The sequence below is a fragment of the Staurois parvus genome, unplaced genomic scaffold (assembly GCF_062004578.1).
Source record: "Staurois parvus isolate SC_StPar_1 unplaced genomic scaffold, SC_StPar_1.0 ptg000750l, whole genome shotgun sequence".
NCBI classification, from domain to species: domain Eukaryota; kingdom Metazoa; phylum Chordata; class Amphibia; order Anura; family Ranidae; genus Staurois; species Staurois parvus.
In genome coordinates, this window is record NW_028318546.1 from 758,512 (window position 1) to 777,369 (window position 18,858).

The 18,858-nt window shown below is 40.3% G+C and overlaps 1 protein-coding gene across 1 annotated transcript in view; it reads left to right on the top strand.

Annotated features, from left to right (window-relative positions):
- LOC149445010 (putative cation-transporting ATPase 13A4) overlaps nucleotides 1-8,638 on the top strand; it is a 116,326-nt gene extending 107,688 nt beyond the window's left edge. The window contains exons 29-30 of the mRNA XM_089654305.1: nucleotides 4,555-4,635; nucleotides 5,389-8,638. Of these exons, the coding sequence (XP_089510431.1) occupies nucleotides 4,555-4,635; nucleotides 5,389-5,607 (300 nt within the window). The 3' untranslated portion in view covers nucleotides 5,608-8,638. The remainder of the gene's footprint in view (nucleotides 1-4,554; nucleotides 4,636-5,388) is intronic.
- The last annotated feature ends 10,220 nt before the right edge of the window (nucleotides 8,639-18,858 follow it).

The following is an 18,858-nucleotide window of genomic DNA, read 5'->3' on the forward strand; positions in this document are numbered from 1 at the left end:
AGGCTCCCGTGCTCATTGCTGGGGGCTCAGGTGAGTATTAAGGGGGGCTATGGGGGGAACCACACACATAAGGTTTTAACCACACACATAAGGTTTTTTACCTTCATGCACAGAATGCATGAGGGTAAAATAACTCTCCGCCTTTACAACCACTTTAATTTCCACCCTGTTAGCTTCCTGATCTACATAACCATTTTAGTATAGTCAAAGCCATTTTCCTGTATATTGGGTGAAGCAGGAAAAAATTATAAACTCTGTCAGGCTTATGTTGCTGTCTCTGTCCGTGCTGAGTAGTCAACATTTCTATTTGTCTTAGTGACAATTTGTCTCTGGGACTGATAGCAAATAAAAACCTAACATTTAGCACTATCATTGAAATAGGACTAGAACGGAAATCTTCCAATAGGGGCAAGGGCTTTGGCAAAAACTGACACTTCCTGTTGTCTCAAATCAGGCAGTCCGGCAGTAAAGAATATCTTCAGCATGGAAAACAGATGTAAACCCACCCCCAAAAAAACCAAAAAAACCTGTCAGAGGTTTTTACCATTTCTTACGCTAAATAAAAATTGTTTTATTATTTATTTATTTTGCTTTTATTAATGATAATGTAAGTTATTACAGGGCTCTGCTTTGGTAATAGTGTTAGGCACCATTGGGTCTTGTTTTCATGGATGCTGGATGCAGAAAAGGATGCAACACTTGTGTGTCTTACATTCCTTTACGGGCCAAGCAGTGCAGATAAAAGTGCAACTGTAACTTACAAGTTTAATGCAATGGGGTTGATTTACTAAAGGTAAATATACTGTGTGCTGCAAGTGCAGTTTCTCTAGAGCTTAGTAAATGAGGTAAAGCTTCACTTTGCAAAGAATACCCTATCACAGCCAAGGGGAAAAATAAAAACAGCATTATTGCTTGAACATAATTGGATGATAGAAACCAGCAGAGCGTCCCCTCATTTCGGAGCTTTTCCTCAGATCTAGAGCAACTGCGCTTGCAGTGCACAGTATATTTGCCTTTAGTAAATCGACTTCACCCCATTGAAATGAGCGTTCCTTCCAGGGAACATGGAAGTGCCAATTGAGCCATTAGTTTACTTTTCATGAGCCATTTCAGGGTACTTCTATATTTGGTAGGGCTGTTTAATGGGAGTCGGAAGCATTTGCCATGTGCCTTTTTTTATTGCCCACACAAATAAAACCTTAGGAAATGGGAGTGTGCGAGGTCCAGAATTTGTTAAGGCAGCAGCTTCCAGACTACAGGTGGCCTACGCTCCAAACTTAGTGAAAATAAAGATCAGTAGGGAGTCAAATGTAAAACTTTGAAAATGTATTAGCAGTAGTAGTATTGAATATTCAGATTAAAGCTCAGTGGTTATTGGTTCTTTTTAACATGTAACAGCACATTTTCTAATATCTGGCACACTGGAATCTGGTATAATAAATGCTTTAATCATTACGCATTAACTATTTTATTTCATTTTGCCTATGCATATTTTTAATGTGAATCTATAAGCCATTGTAAACTTTTACAACTTTTGCCAGAGACATTTATACTGTGTGCCCCTCTGACTCTGGTTTTACAAAAGCCTTGACATGCCTGCAAACTGGCCCCTTTTCCAGTGAGAAAGGGTTTATTGTCCAGTGAGGCTAGTAAAAAAAGCAGGATCAGTGAGGCACACAGAATAGGATTTTGTATTGAGGTAAAAACAGGTACCTCGTGACATTAAGATTTGCAACTGTAGACAGATTTGTCGTTACCCTTACAGCTCATTGAAACAATACTTCATACCTCCTGAAAAGTAATTAAATTAAAAGCCATCGTCTAATGTATAGATATATGCTTTTGGTGTGTCATAGGATAAAGAAAAGAATGTGTGAAAGGAGATAAATTATTGCTTGTTCTACATAGATTGCCTAGACAGTTTTGTTGGTATCCCTAGAAAATATTCTAAATAATTAGATTTAGTTTTTAAATAAATGTTTTCTGTAATTAGTATTACATTTCTCCAATCTTGTCATCAGTCTATTTAAGTGAATGTAGCACTACCCCCTTAGGAGTCGCTGAGTTTTAGGCCCCATTATAGTTCTGCATAGCCAGGCAACACACATTTTTTTCCACACTTGCACTGTGGAGACAGTAAACAGTCCTTGAACTTGTTTTTTTGTAGTTTTATTAAGGGGTATTGAACATGAATGGGGTTGAGGGGTGCATGGTATGTCCAACGAATTGTGAACATGAGGACAAATCTCCTTAGCTACTATGTACAAGTCCATAGACAGACAGTCTCTCCTTGAAGAGCTCTCCAACCCTTTTGGTGTACCACCTTAAATCCCAGATGAATTCTCCTCTTCACCCAGCTGCCTAATGGAATCCCTGAGCAATGGGATCCAGAAGCTGCCACTATAGTAAAGCATCCCCAAATGAGGAGCTAGTTGGGTTTGCCAGCTGACTGCCTTCTCCCCTTATCTGGCCCAGGGGGTGCAGGATTACTCACTCAGTCCTCTCCTGTAAACTTGTGGGTTGGTGGTTGCTTTCAGTCCTTACGCTGTGCTAGCTCCTTCCCTGCTTTCTCTTGGGTTGGTTAAGGTTGCAAGATCCTCCTTTCCAGATCCTGCCTACAGGTAGGCCCCTCACTGTCCCCCTTCCAGGATCCACACTACAGCCTTCTCACATAATCTTTCACCCAACACTGACCTCCTGCAGATCAGGCTCTCTCATGCTTAAGGGGTGCCCTGACCCCATGCCAAGCCTCCTGCTTGTATGTAGATCAGCTCCTCCTTACCTCCACCCACTGCCTTCTAAAAACTTCTCAAGCTTTTAGAGCAAGGGGAGGTATCAGGGAACTGACCTACAAAGCCCTCAGCCCTGACCTGAAGTAACCTGGCAGACTCAAACCAGGCTGCTATCCAATCTCTAACTAAAAACCTAGCTAGCTCCCCCTGGCTAACTAGAGGGGTGCTACATACAGAAGTAGTCATTCCTGTTTGCTTTAACTGGTCCAGTGTGGTGCATACCATGTGATGATACCAAAGAAGAGAGCTGTCTGAGGAGATGAGAAAAAAATGTATAAACTGGCATGACAAAGGTAAAGGCTATAGGACTATCTCCAAGTAGTTTGAGGTTACTGTGACTACAATTGCAAATAATAGCAAATTTAAGGTCCATGGGAGTGTAGTCAACTACCTTGGACGTGGCCAGAAGAAGAAAATAGACCCAAGCTTGAACAGAAGAATACTGAGAATGGTAGAAAAAAGGCCAAGGAAAACTCCCAAAGAGATACCAGCTGAATTCCAAGTTCAAGGCACATTGACATTACAGTGTCTGATCGCACCATCCTTTGCTGTTTGAATGGAAATGGGCTGAAAGAAAGAAGACTCATGAGGACTTCGCTGTTGAAAGAAAAATATAAGAAAACAGACTGGAATTTGCTAAAATGCATAGTGACAAGCCACAATGTTTTCTTGGAAATTGTTCTTTGAAGAGATGAGATGAAACTGGAGCCTTTTGCCAGTCACATCATGTTTACAGACAAAAAATTAAGCTTTTAAAGAAAAGAACACCGTACCTACTGTGACACATGGAGAAGGCTTGGTTATGGTTTAGGGTTGCTTTGCTGAATGTGGCACAGGGTTCCTTGAATCTGTGCAGGACACAATGAGGGAAACTTACTGTTCAGTGTTAGAAATCTCTGTCTCATTCAATGGATAATAACACAAAACACACAAGTAAATGCACCTGAAAATGCATAAGGACAAAACATTGGACTATTCTGAAGTGGCTTTCAATGAGCCGTAATCTCAATTCCATTGAAAATATAAAATACAGTCTGGAGAAGATACTCTTAAAACCTGAGACAACTGGAGCAGTTTGCTCAAGAGTAGGCCAGACTACCTGTTGTCAGGTGCAGAAGTCTCATTCAGAGTTACAGAAATCACTTATTTGCCTTCAGAGGTTTTGTAACAAAATATTAAGTCAAGGGTCCCATCATTTTTGTCTATTCCATCTTCATTTGTTTTATTAGTTAGATAATCTGTTAAATCAAAAATCAAAAGCAAACTCTGATTTTGTTAAATATGGAATGAACAATGCCATTATTTTTGTGAGTTTCAAGGTTATTTTGGAAAAAAATGTGGGTTCCTCTTTTTTTTTTTTTTTTCTTGGAAGAGTACCAACAAATGTGTCCATGACTGTAAATGTGTGTCAGTCAGCTTTATGTCAAATGGGAAAATTTTCACTTGTTACCATGATGTCAACTTTGCATGGACTTGAACTTCCATTTTGACTATAGATGCGACATAGTAACATTTCCAGATACTCCAAGAACCTGTAGGTAGAATTATATTTAATAGGTGTTTCATCTTTCCTGCAAAATCATAATCAGTTGTAATATAAATGTGGAGTATGGGTTACACTTTAAAGAAAGGTTTGTATTGTAACATTCACCTGTGTTATCTTGACTGCTATTCAAGCCAGTTTTTAGCTGTACAGTATATGGCAAATTGATGATGTTGGTAATTTACCATGAGTGTCACATTTTGTTTTGATCTTTTCTAGCTTGTTTGTACACCTTACATATGGAGAGGATCCATCATAATAATGCTGCTCATTATATTAGGTCTTTCTTCTGTTACAGAGGTAAGTAGCCAGCATAAAAACATTGTAATTGCTTTTAATTATTTTTATTCCTTCGTGAATTTAGCTTAATAGCTTATAAAAAGGCATAACCTGAAATATTAGATGTTGGCAAATGATTATGCTTCAGATTTAATAGCAAATAATAAAACTTACTAAAATACTATATCAGAATGGGGCCATTTAGTTGTCTTGCATACAGTGAACCTCTGCCCAGACTATGAAATGAATTAACACTCAAGTGCTTGGTGAACCAAATCTCATTACACATTTTTACAAACGTCAGTCATTTTTTCTGTCAAAATGCTGCTGCCATAAGGAAAGACGTCTAGGAGAGTTGACAAAACATCCAGTGTGCATGAGGCCTTAAGGTGGGGTAAAGTTAGAACCTCTGTTAGATTTTAATCTTGTTTTCAGTTGGGAAAACTCTGTTCATTTCCTGTTTTTGTGACAACATTGACACTTGAACACAAAGTGAAATTTCTCCAATAGGAAAGTAACCAGGACATGTGCTAGTAATTGTACCTTCACTAGAAAAGAACGTAAGAAGAAATCTGTCCAGTGTGGCCAAAGGAAGTAATAAAAAAAAACTTGACTGCGTATTTTACCTTACCCTAATCTGTCCAAGGCTTAAAAAAACAAAGCTTTTAGCAATTGAAGGTGCATATTTTTATTGTTTGAATCCGCTGAAAAACACTCTTAGGTCTTCATAACACAGAGTACATTTTTATATTTGATATATGTTTACTCTTTCAGGCATTTGTAATCGAAAACAGGACACTTTGGGACATATTAAAACGCCTCACTAAATACAGATCAAAGAGTCCCTACAAGAAAATACGCAGAGCATTGGCCAAAGACTCCGAGTGGCCTCCAATGAACAGGAAAGACCATTCTCTCTCCACTAGCTTAGCATTACCAAGTGAAATGGGAGACTATATCAATCCAGCTTTTGAAATAAATGAGAAATTGTAAAAAGTCTAACAGCTGGTGGTCACAACCCATGGTGGGAATTTATTAAAACTGGAGCAGACAGAATCTGGAGCAGCTGTGCATATAGCCAATTAGATTCTAACTTCAGCTTGTTCAGTTAAGCTTTGAAAATGAAAGCTAGAAGCTAATTGGTTATGCAGAGTTGCTCCAGTCTTAGTATATTCACTTCTATGCATGTTTTTTGATTTGATGACTAATTGGGTAGGAGGCAACCTCAAGAATTCACCCTTTTACTATTAAATGAAATAACAAAATGTCCCATGTAAATTATAGTTTTATAACAAAGCAAATATATAAAAATCTCTAGATCTTTTATGAAAATAAGTTCCCTTATTTATGTTTTCATTCTGTACATTGTGGCAAGAGCTTAGATTGTTATGTTTTTAAATGTTTGCTGTCTCAAAATATATGTTCCTAATATAAACTGTGATAGCAGCTTATAATATTGTGTTGTCTTCTCCGAAATATTTCCACTATTCTTATAACTGCTACAAGTTTTTTTTATTGTTGTATGATAGTTCTACTAAATATTTTTAGAAAATATGTTGTACATATATTTTTTTTTTATATTGACTACCAAAGAATGAATCCTGTCTGTATATTTTTGTTGTATGCAAAAAAGCACCAGGAAAAGAAATACTTATTACTGGGTAAAACAGAAAAAAATAAAGTAATCCTGGGTGATGGGGTAATCCCCCATCAATATGTGCCTATCCTTTTAATGTACTTGACTAGGGATAACTGTGTAGACCTAAAGCCTCATCCTCGTGCTAATGGACATGACATCTTGAGTGTAACTGTTTGTAAGAGCCTTGACTGCTCTTCATGATGGTGCTTACTGATTTTTGGTAAATTCTTTAAACCTCTTGACTATTTTGAGAATTGGTCTGATAATTGTGACATCTACTATCACTATAGAAAACTCTCTGCCTGGGGTGTTTTAAACACAGCTAATTCTGGAGGCTGCAGAAGCTCTAAACCCTGACGCTGTCCATCAGAGGTCTTCCAAAGGCTTAAAAAATTCCACAAAACTTGAGCAGCTGACCAACCACTGGAAATGGATACATAATTAAAACAAAGGGTAGAGCTTTGGGGACTAGTAGTCAAATCTCACTTGTACAAGGAGAAAGTCACCATATACTCCAAGGAATAATGTTTCAATATTTATTAATCACAAGTAGAATGTAACATGTTACATGCTAAATTCAACTTCTGAGCCCATCTTGTTACATTCTACTTGTGATTAATAAATATTGAAACATTATTCCTTGGAGTATATGGTGACTTTCTCCTTGTACAAGCATTGACTACTAGTCCCCAAGTGTACTTTGAACCTTTGTTTCAATCCTGGAGGCTGGCATTTGCACAACCTAGTGAAACTGAAAAACTGCTTAACTGCAGCGTGTAGAGGACTGCCTAGCTTTTTTTCAGAACGTTGCAGGTCTTATGTCAGAAACGCATTAGTTCTAATGTAGAAATATCTAAAAAAAAGATGTGAACAAATCTAAACAGCCTAATGTTGCATGAACACTGGGCGTTTAGCCCCTGTGCAACACATCCCAATGTTTTTGTGCATACAGCCCTTAACATAAGTACCATTTGGTACAACGTCTAGCCAGGCTGCAGGTAGCAGGGATGGATGCTGCATCTGTGCTTCCTGACCACACAAAAATGTCCTGTGTGACACAGTGGGCTAAATTGTCCAGTGTGAATGAGGCCTATGTGACCATAGTACATGTGTATATGGCCAACAGGAGATCTGCATTTCAAATGACAACTGCTAATAGTATAAGTGGGTGTGCAGAGATATCCTCTTGGAATTCTAACTTGGGTGTGTGGGAAGGGGTTTCTTTGTTGTTGGAAATGGAAAAGGGAAAGTATAGTGTATTTTCAGATGGCACATTCATGTGGTTATTACAGTGTTAAACTTAATTTTGGTCATTTTTTGTGACTTACACATTTTCTTCCATTTGTTTATTATTGTATTAAATATAGATATTTACAGATTAGCCACTTGAGGGAGCTCTGTATTATGCCTAACTCTTCTCCCTGGTTAAAGTGGTTGTAAAGGGCTCAAGGTTTTCTACAGTCATGCATTCTATGCATGAAAGTAAAAAACCTTCTCTGTGCAGCATCCCCCTCCCAGCCCCCCTATTCACCTAAGCCCCCTCTCAATTCAGCGATGTGCATTGGGGTCTCAGCTATCCTGGGACTCCCTCTTCTCATTGACTGAGACAGAAGCGGGAGCCATTGTCTCCCACTGCTGTCAATCACAGCCAGTGAGTCAATGAGAAGAGAGAGGAGGCGGGGATGAGCAGCGGCTCCATGTATGAATGGACACATGGATCAGCATGTGCCTCCATAGTAAGCTGCTTGCTGTGGGGGCACCCGACAGGAGGGAGGCGTCAGGAGAGCCTGCAGGAGACCCGAGAAGAGGAGGATCCAGGCTGCTGTGCAAAACCACTACACAGTAGGTAAGTATAGACATGTTTGTTATTTTTTCTTAAAAAAATAATAAGCCTTTAGAATCACTTTAATGTGATATCGGCAACAGAATGAGTTGGCCATTGCATAGACTTGTATTGTAAGAAAGGTCTGTAAAGCACAACCATTGTGTCACATTGTAAGGCAGGAAGCAGAACCTGCATACATACTGAGCAAAAGGGCTGCTCTGTGTGCACATATAATTATGAAATAGAGGCAAGGTTTTTGAAACATTAGCACACATTGCACAGTGCTAGTGTTATGTATGGTAAGCTGTTACCACTTGTTACATTTAAAAAATTGCTGAAAAGACTATGCATTCCCTTTTTTAAAGTGTGTGTTCAAGCCTTTGAAGGCTAGAGAATTGCAATGTGTGAATGTGTTAATATATGCATATCTACAGCATATTTTCATATTTGTAAATAAAAAAAAGTATGGAACAGTAAATGTATGTCTGAAGTATATATTTTACTGAAGATATTTCTATGTTTGTTTAATCAAATAAATATATTAATGGAGGAAAACTGGATTTTTGTGTTACTGAATTTTTATATAATGTATATTAAGAATGGCCACTTTATATCAACCTCTGATCACAGACAGGCAGATCTTTTATAGGCTACAATGAAGTGTCATCATCAAAAAATGTTTGCCAAACATACCCAGAAGTTTTCTTTTTCAGATGTGTTGTCAGAGCCATTTCCATACAGTACAGTAGTGTTGGGCTTGATGTTTGAATCTAGCGTAAGTTCGACTCAAACATCAACCGTTCATGTGTTCAGTGAACACACGAGAAGTAAGGGGCGTTCGGTGGGCTATTCGCCCGCCACGCCCCACAATGCACTGTGCCCTGACAGTGCATTGTGATTGACGAAAGCAATGCACATGACCACCATGCTTTGGCCAATCACAGCACATGATGATGTCACAAGGGGGCAAGGTGACCCGCCCCTTGTGACGTCATCACAGTCTTTAAGAACTGTCATCCTGGCGCAGCTGTCAGTTGGTGGAAGCCAGCATCAAGAGTGGAGAATTTTTTTTTTTTTGGGTCATTGGTGGAAGCTGTCATTGTGATTGATGTTGGATCTACTTCAGGGGACTTTTTTTTTTTCATTTTTGTTTTTAAAAAAGGATTTGTCAAAGACTGTCTTCTGTAATTTTTTACGCTACATTTTTTTTTTGTGAATGAGTAGCGGTGCCATGTACTCCATTCTAATTCACATGGGGGGGCTGGGATCTGGGGGCCCCCTTGTTAAAAGGGGATTCCAGATTCTGATAAGCCCCCTGCCCACAGACCCCCACAACCTCCAGCTACGGTTGTGGGGAAGAGGCCCTTGTCCCCATCAACATGCACTTTCTCTCCCCAATGCGGGGGAACTTAGCATTTGGGAGCTCACCCCTATGATGATGTCACTTATTTGCATAATCAGTTTTTGGGTAAACGGGAACTAACACTTTAAAGGGGTACTTCACTCAAAAAGGGAAGTATGACTCTTCCTTCTCCCCTCCTCTACCATATTTTTTTTTCTGGTGAGCATGTACCTAGTTTTGAGTTTAAATTCCCCCCCCCCTCAACCTTCTGAGACACATCGCAGGTAACTGGAGGCTGCAGGACTAGTCACGGTGCAGCACAGCTCGCATATGCATAGTGGGCAAGTGGGCAGCAGAAGGGGTCACGGTTGGCTTGCCACAGTTAACATGCCAGGGACCCGAAGAGCCAGCCCAGGTGAGGAAGGCACTGAATCTCTGGACAGGTGGGTGTTTATTAAAAGTCATCAGCTACTGTTTTTGCAGCTCCTAACTTTTCATTTTTGTAAACCTGGCTGGAGAACCTCTTTAATGTTGCGGAACCTATGTTACAGAAAAAAAATTAACTAAATGTCATCTTTAAAGATGCCTGAACCTCTTTATGTAGAAAAATATATAAAATTAATATTGCACATTCACAAGAGCATTGATTATTTCAGATATTCAACCACTCAAATATTTTTTTTCCCAAATACTTCTCATACTCAGCAATTGAGGGCACGCTGGTTTCAGAGGAAAAGGTATGTTCCGCCATCAACATTCTGCTGAATAATTAATTTATTTAATTTTGCAAAGATGAGATAGAAAGTACCATATGAATTTAAATAGCTTGATATTCATTTAGAATATACTATTAACAGTGATATTTTTACAAAGCTGCAGCTGAAGGATTAGGATATAAATACATAATAAAAAGTTTTAAATTGAAAATAGTTTTATTTAAAAGTTTCAAGATCTTGAAAATAATCGGGATAATTATTTTCCAGCACAAGATGTATTCCTGGCCACCTGTGCCAAAAATGTACTGCTACCTGTCAGTCCTAAAATTCTGCTGTTATAGGTAGGCGAGAACTGGGAATATTTGGCCCTATGGCAAGCGCTATCAACTGGGGCCAAAGATGGGGGTGGCTTCCTCATGCCTACAGAAACTACATCGCACAAAGTGCCCACCTGCTATCAAGTCTTTCCTTGGGTATGGGTTAGTCGTTTAAATACACCACTGTCAATGGTAGAAGCTTGACAAGTAACAGTCCCTTTTATTTAGGTTATTTATCCTTTATATGATATGTTTACTTTTCACAAGAAATTGATGATTCAATTTTCCAGCAGTTTGTTTTATGAGTATTGGTCTGTTTGCATATTGCCGGTGTTTCTTATAACAATGAAATGAGACAGCAGGGTCTTGCAACCTGCTGCTGAGTTATTTGTATTAAAGTGGACCTAATAAGAAAGGTCAGTTTATTAGATCAGGGCCCTCTCCTAAATGACTATACAGGTGAAACTCAAAAAATTAGAATATTGTGCAAAAGTTCATTTATTTCAGTAATGCAACTTAAAAGGTGAAACAAATATATGAGATAGACTCCTTTCATGCAAAGCAAGATAGTTCAAGCCGTGATTTGTCATAATTGTGATAATTATGGCTTACAGCTCATGAAAACCCCAGGAAGATGAGAGACATGAGACCGAACAATGCAGAAGAGCTGAAGGCCGCTATTGAAGCCTCCTGGTCTTCCATAACACCTCAGCAGTGCCACAGGCTGATAGCTTCCATGCCACGCCGCATTGAGACAGTACTTGATTTGGGCCCCTTTACAGCAATTACTGAGTATATACAGTGGGGCAAAAAAGTATTTAGTCAGCCACCAATTGTGCAAGTTCTCCCTCTTAAAAAGATGAGAGAGGCCTGTAATTGGCATCATAGGTAGACCTCAACTATGAGAGACAAAATGAGAAAAGAAAATCCAGACAATCACATTGGCTGATTTGGAAATAATTTATTTGCAAATTATGGTGCAAAATAAGTATTTGGTCAAAATCAAAAGTTCATCTCAATACTTTGTTATATATCCTTTGTTGGCAATGACAGAGGTCAAACGTTTCCTGTAAGTCTTCACAAGGTTGGCACACACTGTTGCTGGTATGTTGGCCCATTCCTCCATGAAGATCTCCTCTAGAGCAGTGATGTTTTGGGGCTTTCGCTGGACAACACGGACTTTCAACTCCCTCCAAATGTTTTCTATGGGGTTGAGATCTGGAGACTGGCTAGGCCACTCCAGGACCTTGAAATGCTTCTTACAAAGCCACTCCTTCGTTGCCCGGGCGGTATGTTTGGGATCATTGTCATGTTGGAAGACCCAGCCATGTTTAATCTTCAATGCCCTTGCTGATGAAAGGAGGTTTGCACTCAAAATCTCAGGATACATGGCCCCATTCATTCTGTCCTGTACATGGATCATTCGTCCTGGTCCCTTTGCGGAGAAACAGCCCCAAAGCATGATGTTGCCACCCCCATGCTTCAGAGTAGGTATGGTGTTCTTTGGATGCAACTCAGCATTCTCTCTCCTCCAAACACGACGAGTTGTGTTTCTACCAAACAGTTCTATTTTGGTTTCATCTGACCATATGACATTCTCCCAGTCCTATTCTGGATCATCCAAATGCTCTCTAGCAAACTTCAGATGGGCCCGGACATGTACTGGCTTAAGCAGGGGGACACGTCTGGCACTGCAGGATCTGAGTCCCTGGCGGCGTAGTGTGTTACTGATGGTAGCCTTTGTTACGTTGGTCCCAGCTCTCTGCAGGTCATTCACTAGGTCCCCCCATGTGGTCCTGGGATTTTTGCTCACCGTTCTTGTGATCATTTTGACCCCACGGGGTGAGATCTTGCATGGAGCCCCAGATCGAGGGAGATTATCAGTGGTCTTGTATGTCTTCCATTTTCTAATTATTGCTCCCACAGTTGATTTGTTCACACCAAGCTGCTTGCCTATTGCAGATTCAGTCTTCCCAGCCTGGTGCAGGTCTACAATTTTGTTTCCAGTGTCCTTTGACAGCTCTTTGGTCTTCACCATAGTGGAGTTTGGAGTGTGACTGTTTGAGGTTGTGAACAGGTGTCTTTTATACTGATAACAAGTTCAAACAGGTGCCATTGATACAGGTAATGAGTGCAGGACAGAGGAGCTTCTTAAAAAAGAAGGTACAGGTCTGTGATAGCCAGAAATTTTGCTTGTTTGTGGGTGACCAAATACTTATTTTCCACCATAATTTGCAAATAAATTCTTTCCAAATCAGCCAATGTGATTGTCTGGATTTTTTCTCATTTTGTCTCTCATAGTTGAGCTCTACCTATGATGCCAATTACAGGCCTCTCTCATCTTTTTAAGTGGGAGAACTTGCACAATTGGTGGCTGACTAAATACTTTTTTGCCCCACTGTATGCAAGCTTATACTTTTCAGAGGTCCGATATTGTTCTATGTACAATCCTTGTTTTATTGATTGCATGTAATATTCTAATTTTCTGAGATTGTGGATTTGGGGTTTTCATGAGCTGTAAGCCATAATCATCACAATTATGACAAATCACAGCTTGAACTATCTTGCTTTGCATGTAATAAATCTATCTCATATATTAGTTTCACCTTTTAAGTTGCATTACTGAAATAAATGAACTTTTGCACGATTATTCTACTTTTTTGAGTTTCACCTGTAGAACAGAAGGGCAAAATTGTACTTGTTAGGTAAAAAATGGGGACATATAACTACCTTACCTTCTGCAGTTCCTAGGTGTGGGTGCATACGGGGAACAAAGACACTTTTGCCCTGGCCTGGAGTATTTTCTTGTGACATTGTTCCCCAGGAATCTCACCATAAGAAAAGCGTCTTCAGACTCTGCAATGCAGAAGATAGGGTTAAGTTAAAGCAGTAGTAAAGTTTCAGAAAAAAAAGAACAAAATCCCCCTGCAAGGTAACAGCATAATGTGCTAATATGCATCGCATACAAACACTCCAGGAAAGATTACCTTGAAACAAAGCCCTCCAGCCAAGCTATCTCCACTGACAGGGCTTCCATCCTCACCCGCTCTTCCTTCAGCGTTCGCCATTTGAAAGGCCGAACCTCGATGACATCACTCTGGCGCAAACACACGGGAGTCACAGCCGCAGGACAGTACTCTGTAGGGATGGCATGAGTATGTCTGCTTTAAACCAACAAATTTTAGAGCCCAACAGTAGTTGCACAATTATTTTGTGGTTGTAGTGCGGTACCACTGCGTACTATGATGTGTGCTTGTACATGCCCTAAAATACCCTTTTTGGGCAGAATTGTGCTTCCTGCTCTTCCTTTTTAATGCTCTCCTTTAAAGTGGCTAAACTATTCAGTGTGTTCACATCACAATCTCTGATATTTCAGTTGCAGAAAGGTAGGTGCTAGTTAGTTGAGAATGATGACAGAGATGGATAATGGCTACCCTTATCACAAACACCCTCACACGGACTTGTAGTTGGGTATGCCTGACCAGATATGTTAAATTACAGAAAACAGTAAGAAGCTTGGTCAAACAGTCCTTAGCTGGGCTCTACAGTCAGATTTTAGCCTCACTGCACGACTACTGTAACAGCAAAGTGGAAGTAAGACTATGAAAATGCAGATTGTTAACAATGTTTATTTGACTAAAGATCTTTTTCTATGATTTCACCTACACTTTAAAAAACACTAAATTAATGGACAGTTGGGAGAATTTATGATATGCAGTGACCAAAAAAACTTGGCCTGCTGAACATTTATATATACAGTATATATACACACTATATTGGCAAACGTATTGGCACACCAGTCCAAATCATTGGATTCAGGTGTTCCAATCACCTCCGTGGCCACAGGTGTATAAAATCAAGCACCTAGACATGCAGGCTGCTTCTACAAACATTTTTGAAAGAATGGGTCACTCCCAGGAGCTCAGTGAATTCAGGTGTGGTACCGTGATAGGTTGCCACTTGTGCAATAAGTCCATCTGTGAAATTTCCTTGCTACCAAATATTCCACAGTCAACTGTTAGTGCTATTATAACAAAGTGGAAGCAACTGGGAACAGCAACCCAGCTACAAAGCGGTAGGCCTCACAAAATTACAAAGTGGGGTCAGCGCATGCGTAAATGCACAGTGCACAGAAGTCGCTAACTGTCTGAGAAGTCAAGAGCTAAAGACCTCCAAACTTCATGTGGCCTGTGGCCTTCAGATTAGCACAACAACAGTTCATAGAGAGCTTCATGTAATGGGTTTCCATGGCTGAGCAACTGCATCCAAGCCTTGCATCACCATGAGCAATGCAAAGTGTCAGATGGTGTAAAGCATGCTGCCACTGGGCTCTAGAACAATGGAGATGTGTTCTTTGAAGTGACAAATCATACTCCTCTGTCTGGCAATTCAATGGATGTGTCTGGGTTTGAAGGTTGCAAGGAGAACGGTACTTGTCTGACTGCATTGTGCCAAGTGTAAAATTTGGTGGAGGGGGATTATAGTGTGGGGTTGTTTTTCAGGGGCTGGGCTTGGCCCATTAGTTCCGATGAAGGGAACTCTTAAGGTGTCAGCATACCAAGACATTTTGGATGATTTCATGCTCCCAACTTTGTGGGAACAGCTTGGGGATGGCCCCCTCCTGTTCCAACATGACTGTGCACAGTGTGTGTGTGTGTGTGTGTGTGTGTGTGTGTATGTATATATATATATATATATACACACACACACACACAGTTGTGTTCAAAATAATAGCAGTCAGACATCACTAACCTGATCAATCACTGTTTTTGGTAGAAATGATATTTCTACATGGCAAATAATTTACTAGCAGGTGTAGTAGAGTAATAGATATCCAACAGACCCAACAGTCATGACATGCATGCTGTTGATTCTGTGTAATTGAATCACTAATTGAAAGGGGTATGTTAAAAATAATTGCAGTGTAGAGTTCTATTAGTGAGGTCATTCATTCTTTGAAAAACAGGTGGCAATTATTGCCTTTATTTAAGGAAGGAAGGCAGCAAATGTTGTACATGCTGGTTACAGTGCATTTCTCTCTGAAATTCTGAGGAAAATGGGTCACTCCAGACATTGTTCAGAAGAACAGCGTACCTTGATTAAAAAGTTGATTGGAGAGGGGAAAACATAAAGAAGTGCAGAAAATGATAGGCTGCTCAGCTAAAATGATCGCAAATGCTTTAAAATGGCAACCAAAACCTGAAAAACGTGGAAGAAAGCGAAAAACTACCATTCGAATGGATAGAAGAATAGCCAGAATGGCAAGGACTCAGCCAACAATCAGCTCCAGGAAGATCAAAGAAGGTCTAAAGTTACCTGTGAGTACTGTTACAATTAGAAGACGCCTATGTGAAGCCAAGCTATCTGCAAGAAGCCCCCACAAAGTCCCACTGTTGAAAAAAAGACATGTGCTGAAGAGGTTACAATTTGCCAAAGAGCACATTGACTGGCCTAAAGAGAAATGGCGCAACATTTTGTGGACTGATGAAAGTAAGATTGTTCTTTGTGGGTCTAGTGGCCGGAGACAGTTTGTCAGATGACCCCCAAACACTGAATTCAAGCCACAGTACACTGTGAAGACAGTGAAGCATGGTTGCGCAAGCATCATGATATGGGTATGTTTCACATACTACGGTGTTGGGCCTATTTATCGCATACCAGGGATCATGGATCAGTTTGAATACATCAGAATACTTGAAGAGGTCATCCTGCCTTATGCTGAAGAGGAAATGCCCTTGAAATGGGTGTTCCAACAAGACAACGACCCCAAACACACCAGTAAACGTGCAACATCTTATTTCCAGACCAACAAGATTGACGTTATGGAGTGGCCAGCCCAATCCCTGGATCTTAATCCAATAGAAAACTTGTGGGGTGACATAAAAAATGCAGTTTCTGAGGCAAAACCAAGAAATAGAGAAGAACTGTGGAATGTAGTCCAATCATCCTGGGCTGGAATACCTGTTCACAGGTGCCAGAAGTTGGTTGACTCCATGCAACACAGATGTACAGCAGTTCTCAGAAACAGTGGTTATACAACTAAATATTAAGTGATTCAAAGGAAAGCAAAATCTTCAAACATTTTTCAGTTTATATAGTGAATGTTTGAGTTTGTAAATTTTTTTGAACAGTCTAATATTCACTTTTCTTCAATTTGTTTAGAGGAACAACAATTTTGTTGTTTAGAGGAACAATATATAAAAACAGCATTTTATATATTGTTCTTCATGTTTTGATTTGGAATAGAATGTGTAGTGTTCCCAATGCATTTGTGTGTATGGAAATAAAAGCTATACACACATACACATTCTCCAGCCTCTTTATTTGGTACACCTGTTGTCATCACCTGTGGTAGTGAGCTATTATTGATCCTCAACTTGGGCTTCCACAGGGCGTGGAATCGAAGCCCCAGCCTTCTTGTTCACCAGAGCCCCTGATGGTGGGGATTAACTTGCAGCAAGCTGGGACCAGATTGCAGCCCCCAGGTATGCCCAGCTGAGGTTGAGGAGACCGCTTGCGAGAGCAGAGTATAAAGGGAGGAGACAAACAGAATCTGATAGGTAAGCCGAGGTCAGGACAGGCAGAAAACAAGCAAGGTCAGAGAACGAAGTCAAGGTCAGTACACGAGTAGTCAATGTAGGATTCAGACAGTAGTAACACACAGGAGCTCCGACAACTAGGAAGTTGCTCAGGCAAAGTGGGCTGGACTGACTACGTTTTATATAGACAAACAAACTAGAAGGCTGGCCAGGAAGTGATGGAAGGAAAGGAAATAAAACCCAGAGGATAGCAGATGATGCCCATAGGTGAGCAAAGACAAACCACACATGTGAAAGGAATCAGGAGCAGCAAGGAGGTAAGAATAAACACACAAGAGGCTGCAGGCTAACTTGTGGCACCTGTTCAATTGCTTGGTAACACAAATTACTAATCAGCAAGTTGGCAGCAACTCAATGTATATAGGCATCTAGACATGGTGAAGAGTTCAAACTGAGCATCAGAATGGGGAAGAAAGCTGATTTACAACCCGGTCACATCGGCATGCGACTTGCAAATCGTATGCCAAGTTGCACCTTATAGTTTGCTATTAGAGCGGTCATATCAGTGTGGTTCCAACTTGATCGGAGCAGCACCGATTTCTAAAGTAGTGCATGCACTACTTTTGTTGCAATTTGCATAGACATCTGTGTCAGATGTCTTGCAGATCACAACTGAAATCGGCAGGTCACCCGATTTTGAAAATCTGTTTTGATGTGACCAGGGGCTTCAGTGACTTTGAATGTGGCATGGCTGGTTGTGCCAGACGGGCTGGTCTGAATATTTCAAAAACTGCTGATCTACTAGGATTTGCACGCGCAACCATCTCTAGGGTTTTATGGAGAATGGTCTGAAAAAGAGAAAATATCCAGTGAGCGGCAGTTGTGTGGACGAAAATGCCTTGTTGATGGCAGAGATCAGAGGAGAATGGGCAGATGGTCATGTTTGAGATGATACATGGTCATGTTTGACTCATGTCAATTTGGACAGAGGAAATGTTTCCAACACCTTGTTGAATCTAGGCCATGAAGAATTAAGGCAGTTCTGAAGGCAAAAGGGGATCCAACCTGATACTAGCAAGGTGTACCTAATAAATTGGCCAGTGTGTGTGTGTATGTATGTATGTATGTATGTATATATATATATATATATATATATATATATAGTATTTAACAAATAGAAGAGCAGTAAGCAAAAAAGGTACTGTAAATAAACACTCAATTGATGTAAACCATGTAGCAAGCCTTTGGTGCCGCTCAGAACTGGACAAAATACAATCACCCCACTGGCAGGGAAGAAGAGAGCAGCATCCCAAGTTATACCAGAAACTGATCAATCTGCAAAGAAAGAGGATGGACGCCACTCATACCCATCTCAAGGAGTCCTGTAAAGATGCTGTGATGTGGATAGCCTAATCCGTCACTCCAGATGTGTTTCACCCTGCCCATAGGGGGCTTGGTCACAGAGGTTGCCTTACTCAATTGATGATGACAGTAATTCTTATTAACCCAATGCTGGGAAAATACTGTCTAGGGACAAGTCCAGCAGTCTATGATATAGTCCTGTTACCCCTTCCTTCTGCTGGCCTATCTGTTGGGGCCCAAACCTTTTATACTGGAGTGCTCAGGTTAGTGTAGCTTTAAGAAATGATGCAGGCACTAACAATGTGTTTCTTGCAGATAATTCTGTCCTTTTAAGAGCTGACACAGGCACTGATACTTTGGTGTCCTTTTATCATGTAACGGTAAATGACCGCTGCTCAGTTCTCTAGCATTCTGAGAGGAGAGAGTTCTCCTCTGAATGCCTTTTTATGAAGCGGTGCAGATCGCCTCTCCAAATGAAGGGAGAAGCAATCTACAAACACTTTG